General features: G+C 39.4%; 1 protein-coding gene across 7 annotated transcripts in view; it reads left to right on the top strand.

Moving 5' to 3' along the window:
- The window catches only part of DLG3 (discs large MAGUK scaffold protein 3), a 75,176-nt gene that overhangs the window by 34,609 nt on the left and 22,148 nt on the right, over positions 1 to 18,419 (top strand). For all 7 annotated transcript variants that reach the window (XM_077145950.1, XM_077145948.1, XM_077145947.1 and 4 more), the window contains one exon: positions 9,398 to 9,512. In XM_077145950.1, coding sequence (XP_077002065.1) covers positions 9,398 to 9,512 — 115 coding nt within the window. The remainder of the gene's footprint in view (positions 1 to 9,397; positions 9,513 to 18,419) is intronic.

Here is an 18,419-nt window from a genome sequence, read left to right as displayed (position 1 = left end):
TAGAAATGGGTGTGGTGCCACTCACTATTACTCCTAGTGATCCACTAGGAAAATTTTTGCTTCCTGTCCCTGCTACCCTGAGTTCTGCTAGTCTACAGGTTTTAGTTCCAAAACGGGGTGTGCTTTCTCCAGGAGAAACAACAGTGATACCACTGAACTGGAAGTTAAGATTGCCACCTGGCCACTTTGGGCTACTTATGCCTCTGAATCAACACACCAAGAAGGGGATTACATTATTGTCTGGGGTAATTGACCCTGACTATCAGAAGGAAGTAGGACTGCAACTACATAATGGAGGTAAAGAAGAGTTTTCTTGGAATATAGGAGATCCCCTGGGGCGTCTATTAGTACTACCATGCCCTGTGATTAAAATCAATGGAAAACTGCAACAACACAATCCAGGCAGGACCACTAGTGGCTCTGAGACTTCAGGAATGAAGGTTTGGGTCACCCCACCAGGCAAAGAACCACGGCCAGTTGAAGTGCTTGCTGAGGGGAAAGGGAACATGGAATGGGTAGTGGAAGAAGGTAGTGATAAATATGAACTTCGACCACGTGATCAGTTACAGAAACGAGGACTGTAATGCTGTTTTGTTCGTGTTATACAATTTAAGTTGTAAGATATCAAGTTTAAGAATGAATGTTGCCCAAGGATTTGCACGCTATTCTGGAGAGATTTAATGTGTTTCCAGTTATATGCAGGACAGTTGAGTATTGTCAGGTAAAAGAAAAAATGTGTGCTTATTTGTTTTCATTTGGAAATTAAGTATGGTCTAAGGTGATATATATATATATGACTACATATATATGTAGTCAGACAGTCACTACATATATATATATATAGGTGCCAAGTTGACAAGGGGTGGACTGTCATGGTTAGGGACAGGTGTCAACTTGGCCAAGTTGTGGTACCTGTTCATCTGATTGGGCAAGCACTGGCCTGTCTGTTGCAATGAGGACATTTCATAGGATTAGGTCATGATCATGTCAGCTACATCCACAGCTGATTCCATTTGTAATCAGCCAAAGGGGAGTGTCTTCTGCAATTAGTGATGCTAAGTGCAATCATGGGAAGCCTTTTAAAGAGGACTCAGAGGAGACAGGTTCCATTCCTGCTTTGGCTGGTGAGCCTCTCCTGTGGAGTTCATCCAGGCCATCCATCGGAGTCATCGGCTTCGTAGCCTGCCCTGTGGATTTTGGACTCTGCGTTCCTACAGTCACGTGAGACACTTTCATAAATTTTATATTTGCAAGTGTTCCCTGTTGATTCTGTTTCTCTAGAGAACCCTAACTAATACAGCATACTTGACTTTTTTTTTCATACCAGTGATCACAATTATAATTAAAATAGTTTAAAATAGTTATTTGTTTCATGATTGTAATTTTTAGGGACTATTTTGATTGCTGTTTAATTCCCAGCAGCACACACAGTGTCTGGCACACAATGGACACTCAATACATATTTGAGTAAATAAAATGAAACTTATGGAATGAGGCAAGAAAGGTGGTAAAGGACCTAAAAGATGTTCAGGTCTGGCATTGGAGAAGATTCTAGATTCTGTGTAGATTGGGAATGATAGGGGGATGGCTGTAGTAGTCTTTGAAAGTCTAGTTGAGATATTAAATAAAAATACTTTAGTTTAATTATTGTTATTATAGATAATTAGGAGTAATTACAAGTTTTTTAGTTTTTTTTTAGAGCCGTTGTAAGTTTACAGGAAATCATGCAGAAAGTAGAGTTTCCATATATACCCCCTTACACACAGTTTTCCAATTATTAACATTTTGCATTAGTGTGGTATGTCTGTTATAATCAATTAAACAATATTATTATAATTATTCTATTACCTTTAGCCCACTGTTTATCTTAGGGTTCATTTTGTGTTGTACCGTTTTGTTTTGTGTGTGTGTGTGTGGTAACCTTTACAGCTTAAAATTTCCCTTTTAATCTCTTTTCAAATATACAATTCAGTGGTGTTAATTACATTTAGAAAGTCATGCCTCCGTCACCATTATCCATTGCCAAACTTCATCCCCCAAACAAAAACTCTGTGCCAATTAAACATTAACTCCTTATTTTCCTCCCCCCACCTGGCCCCTGGTAACCTGTATTCTAGTTTCTGATTTTATGGATTTGTATATTCTGCCAATTTCATATGAGTGAGATCATACAGCATTTGTCCTTTTGTGTCTGGTTTATTTCATGCATCATGACATCTTCAAGGTTCATCTACCCATGTTTTCACATGAATCAGAACTCCATTCCTTTTTTGTTTTGTTCTGTTTTTTGTTTGTTTGTTTTAATTTTTATTAATAAAAACGATCAACATACAACACGAACATTCTTAACGTATGAACATTCCATACTTGGTGTGCAATCAATGGCTCAACAGTATTATCACATAGTTGTATATTCATCACTATATGATCATTTCTCAGAACATTACTTCATTCCTTTTTTTAAATATTTAAAACTTTTGTTTACTTATTTTTTCCTTTTTATTTATTTATTTATTATTATTATTATTTTTTGCATGGGCAGGCACTAGGAAATGAACCCGGGTCTCTGGCATGGCAGGCGAAAACTCTGCCTGCTGAGCCACCATGGCCCACTTCATTCCTTTTTAATGCTGAATAATACTCCATTGTATGTATAGCCCCCATATTTCATATTTCATTTATCCTTTCATGTGTTGATGGACACTTGAGTTGCTTCCATCTTTTAGAATTTTGAATGATGCTGCTATGAACATTGGCCTGCAAATATTTGTTCAAGTCCCTATTTTCAGTTCTTTCAGGTATTACCTATAAGTGGGGTTGCCTGGTCATATGATAATTCTATAGTTAACTTTCCGAGGAATTGCCAAACTTTTACACGACTGCACCATTTTAGATTCCCACCAACAATGTACAGGTGTTCCTATTTATCCACATCTTCTCCAACGCTTTTTGTTTTCATTTTTAAAAAAGTATCCATTCTGGTAGCCAAAAGGTATGAATGGTATCTCATGGTTTTGGTTTGCAGTTCCCTGATGGCTAAGGACATTGAGCATCTTTTCATGAATTTATTGGCCAAATGTTTATCTTGAAGTTTTAGAAGACTTTTCAAGTAAGAATCCAAACTGGATTAGAATTTGGAGAGGCTATGGAGAGAATACTAGTTAGGACTACATAGCACACAATGTGCACTTAAATAAGATAAGTGGTAGTGTGGAGAGAAATAAATTGATAAGAGAGAATTAAGAGGCAAAATCAACAGAAAGGCAATGACAGGGAAAGTTAGGAAGAAAGAAGTGACTTGAGGAGGGATTTAGGAAGAATTGTCAGCGAAACCTGATGAAACATTGGTTATGAGCTGGGGAAAGGGGGTGTGTCGTTTACAATAACAGGGAGATTTGGCACCAGGGAAGAAAGGCTTGGCTTCAAGTACAGGGTCAGGTAAAGTGGTCAGGTCTATAGGTAGATGCTTCTAGAGTTAGCTAGAGTGTCATACAGGTATTAGCAGAAAGAATGAACAAACAGCCTAAAGGAAGAGGGTAGAGAAGAAGAATCTCTGGGCTGAGGACTAAGCCCCAAAGAACCACATCTTTTTTCTATTATTATGCAGAGGGACATTTTAGCTTCTCTTTGTCCATTCCGTAATAAAATCTTGGCTTTATTTTTTTTTTTAACTTTTTTTATTGTATAGTATAACATATATACAAAGCAAACAAATAAAAAAGCAATAGTTTTCAAAGCACTCTTCAACAAGTAGTTACAGGACAGATCCCAGGGTTTGCCATAGGCTACCATGCGATCCTCTCAGATTTTTCCTTCTGGCTGCTCCAGAATATAGGAGGCTAGAGAGCTTAAATATTTTTTTTATCATCACAATGGACTTTTTTCCTTCTTTATTTCTGAAAAATAACATACATATAAAAAAGCTATACATTTCAAAGCACAGTACCACAATTAGTTGTAGAACATCTTTCAGAGATCAACATGGATTACAATTTCACAATTTTAGGTTTTTACTTCTAGCTGCTCTAAAATATTGGAGACTAAATGAGATATCAGTTTAATGATACAGCATTCATATTCACTTGTGAAACTCTCTTATCGGTATAACTCTACCATCACCTTTGATCTTTCTGTATCTCTCTTTAGGGGTGTTTGGGCTATGGCAATTCTAAATTTTTGATATTGAAAGTGTCTGTCACTAATACGGGGTAGGGAGATGGAACTATCTGATGTTCTGAAGAGGCTGGGCTAGGTTTCAGGTCTTATCTGGACCAGGGACCCATCTGAAGGTTGTAGATTTCTGGAAAGTTACTCTAGTGTCTGCAACCCTTGTGGAGTCTTATATTTTGCCCTAGGTGTTCTTTAGTATTGGCTGGAATGGTCCTGGTTGGAGGTTGGCAGGTTATGACAGGTAGCAAAGTTTAACTGAAGCTTGCGTATGAATAACCTCCAGAGTAACCTCTCGACTCTATTGGAACTCTCTCTCTGCCACTGATACTTTATTAATTACACTTCTTTTCCCCCTTTTGGTCAGGATGGAATTGTTGATCCCATGTTGCCAGTATCTGGATTCATCCCTGGGAGTCCTATCCCATGTCGCCAGGGAGACTTTTACCCCTGGTTGTCATGTCCCACGTAAGGAGGAGGGCAGTGATTTCACTTGCAGAGTTGGGCATAGAGAGACAGAGGCCACATCTGAGCCACAAGAGGTCCTCCAGAAGTAACTCTTAGGCATGCCTATAGGTAGTCAGAGCTTCTCTGCTACCTACATAAGCTTCACAAGAGTAAGCCTCATGATTGAAGGCATGGCCTGTTGATTTGGGTGTCCCTAAAGTTTGACATGGTATCAGGGGATTCCCTATGGTAAGGTTTAGTAGTTCCATATTCTTTCTCCCATCCCTCAGGGGACTTTGCCAATACTTTTTGATTATCTGCTTAATATACTCTAGGATGTATCCAGGCATTATAATTATCTATACAGGATTAAAGGACCTTTTTCTTATACTGTGCTCCCGGTGTTTCAGTTGTACAGATAGGTTGAATTAGATTATGCACTACAGAAAATTTCAGTTCCAGACCAAATAAATCTTTCTTCAGTTGGTCTCAAAGAGTATGTATGGTTCTAAAATACAGACACTGTTTTCCTTTCCCCTGTGTTCTGAATTACTTTAGCACCAACCTGTTCAGTTTCATTCTTATCTCTAAATATCAGGATATATATATATATAAACAGCCTCTCAAAATCCAGAAATAGTTATCACCACTCTGGACTTAATGTGTCTGCTCTAAAATTGGCTTTATTTTTGCATAATCAAAAGGCTCATTAAAGTGTTTTTCCCCAAATAAAAGATTTACCGATCCTCAAAAGTAAACTCGAGCTCCACTTCAAAAACCAAAAAACTACTGGAAACTTGTAATACATAGCAGTTTTCTCCCACTTCTGATCATAAAGGTTTCAGAATGTTGGGGTTCAATTTGGTAGTGTCAATCAAGAATTTAAAGGTCCTGTAATTTGACCCAGCAGTTTTCATTTCTAGAAATCTATGCTGTAGAAATGCTCATAGAAATAAACCATGCAGCATTAGTTATAACGTCGTGATGTTAAAAAATGGTAAACTTTCAGTGTGTGTCAATAGGGAAATGACTGAATAAATGTTGGTCTGCCTGTGACATGGAATACGGCTATTAAAAGGAATGAAATCGATCTCTGTGTACTGACATGAAAGGGTGAAAAAGAAGGTAAGTTATTAAACAGTATAATATAATTCTATTTTTAGAAAAATATATGCATGTGAATCTATGTGTGAGTGTGCGCATATAAACAATTTACACATGGAAGTGAGTCTGGAAGGATACATACTAAACATATTATCAGTGATTACTTCAGAGTAGTAGGATGGGGAATCTTGACGCAGAAATGTCTAAAGCAAAAAGTTAAATTTTTAAAAAGTGTGTGTTACTTTTATAATTTGAAAAAAAAAAGTACTCAGTTTTCTTTGCACTGGATGGTGGCTTCTTTAGCACTTCTCTTTCCTGTGGGATTTGCAACTGTATTGCCAAATTTTTATCTTTGAGAGCTTTGCAACTGTCTGTCCCTGCTTTCCTTTTGAGACACATTAATTATGGGATCCTTAATTTATCTTTTCTCTAAACTGAAAACAAAACTAAAAAAAAAAAAAATCTGCAAGTTGAGATCAGCAATTTCAAATTTCATTGGGCATCATAATCATCTCGGATGCTTGCTAAAATGCAGATTCCAGGACCCCGCCCAGAAGTAGGTTCTCATTCAGTGTGTCTGGGGTAGTAATGGGGAATCCTGATCTTTTAGAGGCACCCCAGGTGGTCAGTGACCCGGTATTGACATCTGATTGTACACCCCACCCCTTTGTCTGACTGTCTGTTCTCTCTCTGATTAGCAGTTGGCAAAAGGGAATGAAGGAGCAAAGGGTGACTCACTGTGGCTATCTCTCTGGGTCAGAAATGGTTGGGTTCATCTGAATGGGAAAAGATGACTGGAGCACAATTTAATAGACTTGTTATTTTAGTAGTAAATGCAGTTTTTGTTTTTTTTAAAGTCTATTTTAAGTGAGCCTCTGGGTTCGAGGGCTGATCAGGTGGGCGGTCTAGTCAGAGACTTCCCCCTAGGGCCCTCCCTGTAGCAATGGCTAAGGAGTTACTAGTGGAGGGGAAGGAAGGACCTTGGCAAGTCAGGAAGTCTGAGAATACGGATGCTTTTTAAAGTGAAGCTTCTGTCCTGATAAAATGGTACCTCTAACAGTAAGATGAGGTACTTATCTATCTTAAGTTTTGTTAAACAGTTTTTCGTCTGTTCAATGATTTTTGTCTTTGTTACACACAACATCTGTTAACCAGAATTTTAATAACCCAGCTATGGGTTAATAACATCTCAAGAGAGTGGTTAAATAAGCCTAAACCCCAGTCGCTCTCAGGAATTAACCTTGGGAACAAAAGTAAATGGGGGTACTTCTTAACTACCTTTCCAATGCCTCAGTGAAGCTGGCAACATCACTTAAGTAAACCATTAGGCTTATTAGTTTGAGAACAGAATCATCGACTTAGGCAGTTTTCTAATTTGCTCTTCATTTCCTCAACAATAATTTATTCAGAAGCTACTCTGTGCTTACTGGACATTAGGTGGCACTGCAAATAGAAGCTGGAGACTGATGAGCCACTGGAACTTAGAGGGATCATTTGAGTGGAACAAAAAATAAAAACAAATTATTTTTTTAAAAAACCGCAAAATTTAATGGACTTGGAAGTTTAGTAGCATATGTACAACAAAAAGCGGATTCCTTAAAGCAATAGCTTTGTTCTTTGTGCAGTCTGTTTTAAGTGGGCCCTCTGGCCCAGAATTATCAACCTTGGATTAGGAGCTTTGAGGAAATCATGGTTTGGTGGTTGCTTTTTTAAAGGATTTTTTTTTTAAGAAATGGAGTTACTAAGCAACTGCCATGACCTGCTGCTGAGTTGGAGTTCAGTGGGCAAGTCGATGCCAAAAAAGGGAATATATAAACAAGTTGCAAGAGGGGAAAAAGGCTTAGGAATAGATTGAATTTTTTTTCTGGGTGCAATGCATATTTCAGCCTATTATCTTCCCTAAGAGAGGGCAGCCTATTCAGAAATCTCTTTGACATCACATGGTTCTCTTCTCCTCGGTTCTCCACTTAGTTGGTCAGCTGGGGCAAAGACTAGAGAGAAGTGAACAAGACAAATTCCCCAGTCTGGATGGAGGTCCAAGCCCTAGGGTTGGGTCAGTGTCCAGGCCATCTTGAGAGGTGGACAATTCTTCTGTGACAAATTGGTCACCACCTTTAGATTTGGATGCCTCATATATATTGCCTTTTAACCATCAGAACAGGGACATCATCCAGCTGTTGTCTCTTTTTGTCTCTAAAATATAATGGATGAGTCAGTGATTTAATAGCTTTCTCCTGGATTTTGGTTTGGGTAGTAGGTAATGAGGATAAATAACCATAACACCAGTGTGTGATGAATGAAAGAGCACATGAATTTAACCATTTGGCCCTTTGATAACACAATGAACAAAAGGAAACTGTTGAGAAGAGGATATTTGCGTGAGGTAAAACTCCATTCTCTCCCGTTTGGGCTTTTAGCGTTTACCTTTATACCCAGCTGAAGGTCAGGTTGCTTTGTTGAGGGAAAGGGGAGTGTCAGGTATTGGAACAGGTGTTCTATTTTCTGCCTGTAGAGTCATCAGACTAGGATGGGCTGCTTCTTGCCAGCCCTCTATGGTGCCTGAAAGCACTTTTGTGGAATTTTTCCCTGGAAATATGTTTGTTTTTTAAAGCACTGGTCCTATTGTCAAGCCCTCATCTGAATGTTGACTTCCTTTAAAATTAGCTTTTTAAAGTGATTTTTCTACCATTTTCACACCCTCTGGCATAGATTGACCCCCATTTATTGGCAGTACCTGAAAAATAGTGTGTAATTGTGTGTTTGTTAAATGTGAATATTGTATTTTAAATCTACTAGGAGCATATCACATCAAAGTACCCCTATAAAAAGCCTTTTATAATAACTGCACATCTGTAATTAATTTCCCGACATCAGGTTTTCTTAAATTGGTGTAAACCCACAGTTATATTCTAGGACGATTGGGGGATTTCAGGCTGTCATCGTGGTCTCAGTGGAATACAAAGGAGGGCCTAGAGTTCTGACCACGCTGGTTGGATGATTTTGGAGAGGCGTCAGCATACTTCTGGGTTTGGGAGAATTTGTATTATGCTGTTTAATTGTTACTGTAGCCATAGTAGCTGTTTGCTAAATGAGAGATAACTCAGGAGGGCTTTATGACCTCCTTATATGCTTGAGTGATTTTTGTTTGTTTGTTTATTCTTTACCTTTGTACAAGGTTCCAATCTCCCTTCTCAAAAACAAAAGTTCTCCAGAATTTTTTTTCCTAGCCTAGGAATAATATAATGGCCTCAGGTTTTTTCCAGTCCCTCCACCCTGCGCTTCAGGGCCATCTGTTCTTTGAAATCTGCTTTTTGGGAAAGTCTCCTTTCCCATCTGCTGTCCTTGGGCCTTAGTGCCTGCTGTAAAGATTTGTAAAGGCTGACCTGGAACCTCTTTCCAGTTGTTATTTTTCTAAGGATTAGTGAGATTTCAAGGTAGATGAAAAGTTTTTACCATTTGTCATGTCCAAATGTTACTCCTTTTTCAGGTGGTTTCTTTCCTTCTATTAGACTGGAGGAAGTCTTATTCTGTTCTTGGAGGAGGGACTCTGCCTATCCAAGCAATGGCTGGCTGGCTCTGGGTGCTCTGACACCAAGTGTCCTTCCTGGGTTTTTGGCTACTGGCATGCAGGTTTGGACTAATTCATTCCTTTCCTCCCTCTCCTTTGTCTCCCTGACAGAGTACAGTCGCTTTGAATCGAAGATACATGACTTGAGAGAACAAATGATGAACAGCAGTATGAGCTCTGGGTCTGGGTCCCTCCGAACAAGTGAGAAGAGATCCTTGTATGTCAGGTAAGTCACATTTCTGAGCACCAGGCCTCGTGCTGGTTGAGGGACGCTCTGTGCCAACCCAGCCCTTCTTGTTTATCTAGTGGGGTAGGGAGTATATATTTCCAGTACCAAAATAACACTTCCGTGTACTCAGGTTGTGTATTTTATGGTCAGTATCTCCTCTATTTTGTGAGCCAGCTTCTTCCTTTTTGCTCATGAATGAGTCAGTACGGGAAGATTTCAGTTCGCTCTAATTGTAAAATACTGTTGGGTGGTTGTTGTTAGTCAGCATTCACATAGCACTCAAATTCAAAGTACTTTGCTTGCAATCTGGAATTTGAGGGGGAAACTTGGCACCCCTCTCCCTCCTTCCACATATGCATAAGAGTCATCGGGATTTGTATCTATCTGAGCATATCAACTAGCACTATGTTCTGGTACAGGGTGAAAAAACTTGTAAGCAAGCAAAGAACTGACAGGCTGCTGCATTCTGGTTTTTTGTTGTGCTTCCATCTCTCACCCCACCTCCCCACACCCTGCACTGATTTGCTATATCTGTGACTCATGGGACTGGATGGTGTTTGTGTAGGTACCATCCAGTGGGGGTGGGTGGAGGGTACAGATCTATGACACAGAGTGTATTTCCTGTTGCTGCAAAAAACATATTCTGAGATATCGTCCAGCATTGTACTCTGACCCTTGAGGTATACTAAAATACTTAGGTCAAAGTACAAACCTCCTGGGGAGTTGGGCTGCGAGGTGAACACTGAGGACTCCTTGTAGAATTAGGGGTTGTTTTCTTCTTCCTGCCCTGGCCTCACGGCAAAACTCCCAACAGTCTTGTGCAATTATGTTGCTCCTATCTCTCCAGGGTTCGGATTCTTAGAGAAAGAGGCAGTGGGATTTTCTTCTCTGAGCCAGAAGTAGCTACACGTGTGTGTGTGTTTAATACTTAGATGTGGGATTGTATCATACTCAGGCTGAACTTTGGCAACCTTTTTCTCCTATTCTCTGATACCTGCTGGGGGAGGAAAGGTTCTGTTTGCTAGTTGCCTAGCAACACAACAACAGCCCTGTCCTTGGGTTATGAGATGACATGAACCAGTGTAAATGCTAATTGCAGTTCTTTCCCAGATGCTGGATTTTCCTTTTCCTCTGTTAGCAGTCCCTGACCCTATGCAGGGAGCCAAGAGAAGCTCATCTTTGAGCCTGAAGCCTCCAGAATCCTTCATGTTCTTTTCTTAAATGAACCCTGAAATCAGTTCCTTGTGTGTTGAGAGCAGTTTTCTTCGTTTTTGCTGAGCTTCTGCTATGAGGGGAAGAGAATGTGGGGATGCTGCACTAGTCTTCTGGAAAAGAAATCCTGTTTTCTTTCACTAAACTGCTGCTCTGTGTCTAGGATCTGCAGTGTAGATGCTGGGTCACTGATGGGGGCAATCAGAAGAGTGCTGTCTCCCTTGAAAAAGGGTAATACTTCTGTGACTTGGTCAAGATTGTTTCATTCCTGTGCTTCCAGCCCCCACAGATGTGGCACTCCAGTGTGCGTGGGAAGCTGCTCTTTAGGCAAGACAATTTCTTCAGAGAGCTTTATTTTTAGATTCCCTCTCTCCGCCTATCCTGTGCTCTAGTTCTCCCTTCCTGGGCAGGGGAAGTGGGGGCATCGAGCTGCCTATCTGGAACACACTCTCTGGCCCTGGGCAGGGGACACTTCAGCCTATCTGAACGTGTGGAGACCACAACTCTGTTTCTGGTGAATCCCTCTATATAATTGGCCCTTAACCTTGTCTAGCATCCTCTGAGAAAAATAAATGTGGTTTAGGAGAGTTAACATTTGTGATTACTTCCCATCATTGAGAGAAACAGTGTTTATGGCTAAAGCAGTGTGCTGAGTTCCTTTGCTAAGGTGACCCCTTTGCTGGAGCCTGGCTTGTTCTGTTACCTTTTGCTCCTGTTTTTGACCTTTCGCTCAATGCCTGTTCCTTTTCTTTAGCACAGAGACATATTTAAATTTCTCCAATTCTTAAAAAGAAAAGAAAAAAAAAACACCCTCTCTTAATGTCAGTAGTCCCTTAAACTATTGTCTTGTCTCTCTTTCTGCTTGCCACATTTGCCAGATCACATGCCTGGAAACCCTAGTGCCTCAGGATCTTAATAGATATTGAGTGGAAAATCAGTTCTGTGGGTCAGTAAGTTGGGCAAATACGGAATTAAATAGAGGAAAAATAGGATTCTTTACTGCGGACTTTTCCTTCTGATAGTGTGCATTATTAATGTCCAGGAGGGACCATATGAGGTAGTGTTCCCCCAAAAATGTGAGCATGGGGGACTTATTTGGAGAAACCTGTCTTAACCTCTTCAGGAACTAATACATGGGTTGGAAAATGTCACCTATATTTGCTGCTGCTACAGCCTCAGATCACCTCACTTTCCATAGCCCAGAAGAGCAGAAGCCTGATGCTCTGTCAGGAGTTGGCAGTGACCTCTTAGTTGTCAAATTCAGTGACTGATTTGCTTCTTCTTTAAAGGCTCTCTTCCTACCTCACTGGTCATTCCTCAGTGTAGTTCATTACCATTGTCCCTTAAATGGCAGTGCTGTTTATTTTCACAGCTTCAAATACTGCCATTGTTTAGATGATGTCCCTCATCTCTTTATGAACTCCAAACCTGCCTATCAACCACTTGCTGGAGAGATGCTAAAGCTGTACCCTAGTGCCTCAGACAAGCAGCATGTTCAAAGTAGACTCCCTTCCCCCACCTTACTCCTCCTCACTTTCCTTATCTAAGTTAATTGCATCACTCTGTCCTGTGGAAAAGGAATTATATTTGTTCTGTCACCCAAGACAGATTTTGACTCAATGTAAGGAAGAAAGAGCTAATAATTAAAGGTGTCAGAAAAGAGAATGAATTGCTTCCAGAGATAGTAAATTTGATCTTTTGTCACTGGAGGTGTTACAAAAGAGACTGGCCAACCATTTGTTGCACAGGGGGTTGAAACCAGTGCAACAGTCTGGACAGGTCAGTACCCTGCCTGGAAACTTTCAATAGCTCCCAGCACTTTCAGGACAAAGTGGAACAAACATTTAGGGAACACCTACTATACATCAGGACCTTTGCTATTCTCTTTAAAATCCTTTTGCTAATGCTACAGAAGAGATAATATTATTGTGAAGTATAACATATACAGAAAAGCAATAATTTTCAAAGTACTGCAACAATTAGTTATAGAACAGATTTCAAAGTTTGGTATGGGTTACAATTCTACAATTTTAGGTTTTTCCTTCTAGCTGCTCTAAGACACTGGAAACTAAAAGAAATATCAATATAATAATTCAGCAATCATACTCGTTTGTTAAACCCTACCTTCTCTGTATAACTCCACCATTTCTTTCTCCTACTCTTTTTTTTTCAACTTTTTTTTATTGTATAATATAACATATATACAAAGTCTAAAGAAAGAAAAAAGCAGTAGTTTTCAAAGCACTCTCCAACAATTAGTTACAGGACAGATCCCAGAGTTTGTCATGGGCTACCATACCGTCATCTCAGATTTTTCCTTCTAGCTGCATAGGAGGCTAGAAGAAATAAATATTTTTTTTATCATCACAATCAACTTTTTTTGTAAAAAATAACATATATATAAAAAAGCAATAAATTTCAAAGCACAGCACAACAATTGCTTGTAGAACAAATTTCAGAGTTTGGTATGGGTTACAATTCCACAATTTTAGCTTTTACTTCTAGCTGCTCTAAGGTACTGGATACTTAAAAAATATATATCAGTGTAATGATTCAGCACTCATACTCATTTATTAAACCTGATCTTCTCTGTATAACTCTGCCATCACCTTTGATCTTTCTCTCTCTTTGGGGGGTATTTGGGCTATGCCCATTCTAATTTTTCATGTTGGAAGGGGTTGTCGATAATATGGGCTAGGGGAATGGAATTAGTTGATGTTCTGGAGAGGTTAGTCCCTCTGCATTTCAGGACTTATCTGGTCCAGGGACTCATCTGGAGGTTATAGGTTTCTGGAAAGTTACCCTAGTGCATGGAACCTTTGTAGAATCTTAAATATTGCCCTAGGTGTTCTTTAGGATTAGCAGGAATGGGCTTGGTTGGGGTTTGACAAACTATAATAGGTAGCAATGTCTAACTGAAGCTTGCGTAACAGTGACCTCTAGAGCAGCCTCGACTCTATTTGTGCTCTCTCAGCCACTGATACCTTATTTTATTACACTTCTTTTCCCCCTTTTGGTCAGTAAAGCATTGTTGATCCCTATATGCCAGGGCCAGGCTCGAACCTGGGAGTCAGAGACATTATTATTATTATTCCTGTTTTGCAGAAGAGCAAATTGAGACTCTAGTCACATAGCTAAAAAGTTCCCAAACTGGTATTTGAGCCTGGTTGTTTTGGCTATAAAGGTTGGTTCATTCAGCATTTCCCAAACTTGCCTGATGGAAATCATCTGTAGTGCTAGAAAAAAATAGAGAGTCCCAAGCTCCTCTTCTAGGATTTGGGTTCACTAGGCCTGGGGAAATGTATGTTTTCTTTTAAAATGCAATTTTATTGAGATATATTATATATTCATATACCATATAATTATCCAAACTATACAATCAGTGGTTCACAGTATCATCATATAGCTGTGCATTCATGATCACAATTGATTTTGAATATTTTCATCACTCCAAAAAAAATAAATTAAAAATAAAAATAAAAAAGAACACCCAAAACATCCCACTCCCCCATCGTCCCCATTATTTATGTATTTTTTTGCCTTTATTTTCTTACTTATCTGTCCATGCACACTGGATAAAAGGAGTATCAGTCACAAGGTTTTCACAATCACATGGTCACATCTTAAAAGCTATATAGTTATACAATTATCTTCAAGAATCAAGGCAATTAGGAAATGTATATTTTTAATAAGCAGTTGCAGTACTCAAGAATGACTGCTGTTGTGTCACCATAGTCACTTTATGTGTCACTTGAACAACTTTCTTTACTTACTTTTGCTCCAACTTTGTGGCAGGCAGGAAAGCACAGGGCTAAGAATTTGGGCGTTGGGCTAGTGTAGGTTCGAGGAAGTAGCAGATGTCCTTGCTACCCTCCAACAGCTTGCCTTCAACCAGGAAATAATGAGTAGCCGGTGGTTAAAGTGGAATTTCAGTTTGGATTTTACCTTTCCTTCATTTTGGTGGTATTTCTCCTTTGGAAACGTCTCTCTTCCTTTCCCCACCAGACCCCCCACCCTGGGGGGTGGAATCTAGCCCCCTTTGGTGTGCATGGGTTAGCAAAGCTATTTGGAAGCAAATAACAGGGTGAAATACTAGGGAACTACAGCTGTACAAACTATCGGGAGATGGGGTTTGCAGAGCAGGAAGAAGAAGGTAAGATACAAATGGCTGGAAAATGAAACTTGGTTTTAAAGTCACCAGTGACTTAATGGAGAGGCCTTCCCACCCTTTACCATATTAGAATCATTTCTGAAATGCTATAGACAGAATGAGCAGAGGCCAGCCTAGGGTCTCTGATATGCTGGTGAATTTGCTTTTTATGCTGGAAAAATTCATTTAACTCTCGAGCCTCTTGCTCAGGATTGGAGGTTGCTAGCTGTCTAACTCAGGTAATTTTGATGTGAAGGCACAGACAGGGTAGGTTAGAGTCATATACTCATTTATTGAATGAATACATGATTTATTTATTAATTTATTGAATGAATAAATGAAATACCTTGTCCTCCCAAGGTTGCCAAGAGGGTCTATAATACAGTTGTAGAAATAGCTTTTCAAAATCTGTTTAGACTAGCCTGGTTGTATGTTTTGAGGCGAAAGGACATCATTCACACATTTTTGGAGTCCTGGCCTCCTGGTTGGTCACCTGCCATCCCAGTCTTCTTTCCCACCTCAGGAAGGAAATCAGTTCAGGACATCTGTATAGTCTTTTTTTTTTTAAATTTATTTTTTATTAGCAAACCGAAACAACATACAAACGTTCCGTGCATGGTGTACAATCAGTGGCTCACAATATCATCACATGGTAGTATATTCATTACCATGATCATTTTTTAGAACATTTGCATCACTCCAGAAAAAGAGATAAAAAGAAAAAACTCATGCATACCATACCCCTTACCCCTTTCTCTTATTGATCACTAGTATTTCCATCTATCCACTACATTTATTTTTAAAATTTTTATTAATAAAACCAATCAACATACAGTAGGAACATTCTTTTTTCTTTTTTTCATCACATAGTTGTATAGTCATCATCATGATCATTTCGTAGAACATTTACGTCAATTCAGAAAAAGAAATAAAAAGAAAACAAAAAAATTCATACATACCATACCTCTTACCCTTCCCTTTCATTGATCACTTGCATTTCAATCTGCTAAATTTATTTTAACATTTGTTCCTCCTATTATGTATTTATTTTTAATCCATGTTTTACTCATCTGTCAATATCGTAGATAAAAGGAGCATTAGACACAAGGTTTTCACACTCACATAGTCACATTGTGAAAGCTGTATCATTGTACATTCATCTTCAAGAAACATGGCTACTAGAACACAGCTCTACAGTTTCAGGTACTTCCCTCTAGCCTCTCTAATACACCTTAAATTAAAAAGGAGATACCTATAAAATATGTAAGAATAACCTCCAGGATAACCTCTCGACTCTGAAATCTCTCAGCCACTAACACTTATTTCTCTCTTCCCTTTTTGGTCAAGAAGTTTTTCTCAATCCCTTGATGCTGAGTCCCAGCTCATTCTAGGATTTCTGTCCCATGTTGCCAGGGAGGTTTACACCTCTGGGAGTCGTGTCCCACATAGAGAGGGGGAAGGCGGTGAGTTTGCTTGCCATGTTGGCTGAGGGAGAGAGAGGCCACATCTGAGCAACAAAAGAGGTTCTCTGGGGTGACTCTTAGGCCTGATTTTAAGTAGACTTAGCCTATCCTTTGCAGGGATAAGTTTCATAGGATCAAACCCCAAGATTGAGGGCTTGGCCTACTGATTTGGTTGTCTCCACTGCTTGTGAGAAAATCAGGAATTCTCCAAATGGGGAAGTTGAATTTTCTCCCTTTCTTGCCATTTCCCTAAGGGGACTTTGCAAATACTTTTTTATTCAACGTTCAAATCAATCGTCTATCTTTCCTTCTGGTTTCATTTGTGCCCCCAGCTCTCCTCCCTCTATCATTCTCACATTCAGCTTCATTGAGTGTACTAGCATTATTGTGCTACAATTACGTAGTATTGTGCTATCCATTTCTGAATTTTTACAATCAGTCCTGTTGCACAATCTGTATTGAGTTCCAGTTACCAAATTGGCCTGTGTTCTTAACTGAAATTCTCCAAGTTCATTCATAGATCTGTATAGTCTTGATTCAGGAAACCATGTCATATTATGGCTTGGTTATTAAAGAAGCCTGGAGAACAAGCAACATTAAGTCAGTACCATGTGCTTATCCCACCGGTGGTGCCTGGGGAAGCCTGTCTTTGTCTTGTTCATTAATGAGTTTTCATAGTGGATTAAGTTGCCAAGTGAAGAAGGCTTTATTTATCTGACAGAATTGGGGGGTGATGATAATATGCTTTTTTTTTCTTACCATATGATCATTCCATTCTTGGTATATAAATAATAATTCACATTATCATCACATGGTTGTATGTTCATCACCACGATCACCTCTCAGAACATTTGCATCAATCCAGAAAAAGAAATAAGAAAAAAGAAAAAAATTCTTACATACCATACCCCCAACCCCTATTCCTCACCGATCACCAGCATTTCAATCTACATTTTTTTTTTTAACCAGTGGAAGAAAGGTTTATTTTGTCTGGAACTGGAATTTTCTGTAGTGCATAATCTAATTCAACCTATCTGTATAGCTCATTTGAACAATTGAAATGCAGGGAGCACAGAATAAGAAAGAGGTCCTTTAATCCTGTATAGATTACTGTAATGCCTGGATACATCCTAGAGTATATTAAGCAGATAATCAAAAAGTATTGGCAAAGTCCCCTGAGGGATGAGAGAAAGAACATGGAACTATTAAACCTTATCATCAGGGAATCACCTGATACTGTCAAACTTTAGGGACACCCAAATCAATAGGCCATGCCCTTGATCATGAGGCGTACTCTTGTGAAGCTTATGTAGGTAGCGGAGCTTAGGCTACCTATAGGCTATGCCTAAGAGTTACTTCTGGAGGACCTCTGTTTTTGCTCAGATGTGGCCTCAGTTTCTCTAAGATCTACTCTGCAAGTGAAATCATTGCCCTCCTCCTCTATGTGGGACATGACATCCAGGGGTTAAAGTCTCCCTGATGACGTGGGAGATGATTCCCAGGGATGACTCCAGACCTGGCACCATGGGATCAACAATTCCATCCTGACTAAATGGGGAAAAAGAAGTGTAATTAATAAAGTATCAGTGGCAGAGAGAGTTCAAATAGAGTCGAGAGGCTATTCTGGAGGTTGCTTCAGTTAGACCTTGCTACCTATCATAACCTGCCAACCCCCAACCAGGACCATTCCAGGCAATCCTAAAGAACACCTAGGGAAATGTGTAAGATTACACAAGGGTTCCAGGCACTAGAGTAACTTTCCAGAAATCTACAACCTCCAGATGGGTTCCTAATCCAGATAAGTCCTGAAACCTAGAGGGCCCAGCCTCTCCAGAACATCAGATAGTTCCATCTCCTTACTCCATATTAGTGACAGACACTTCCAATATCAAAAATTTGGAATGGCCATAGACCAAACACCCCTAAAGAGAGGGATGGAAAGATCAAAGGTGATGGTGGAGTTATACAGAGAAGATAGGATTTAACAAATGAATATGAATGCTGAATCATTAAATTGATATCTCTTTTAGTCTCCAGTATTTTAGAGCAGCTAGAAATAAAAGCTTAAAATTGTGGAAT

The sequence above is a fragment of the Tamandua tetradactyla genome, chromosome X (genome assembly GCF_023851605.1).
Source record: "Tamandua tetradactyla isolate mTamTet1 chromosome X, mTamTet1.pri, whole genome shotgun sequence".
In the NCBI taxonomy this organism is placed as follows: domain Eukaryota; kingdom Metazoa; phylum Chordata; class Mammalia; order Pilosa; family Myrmecophagidae; genus Tamandua; species Tamandua tetradactyla.
Note: the sequence above shows the minus strand (reverse complement) of the source record. Positions and strands in the feature narration are given on the sequence as shown.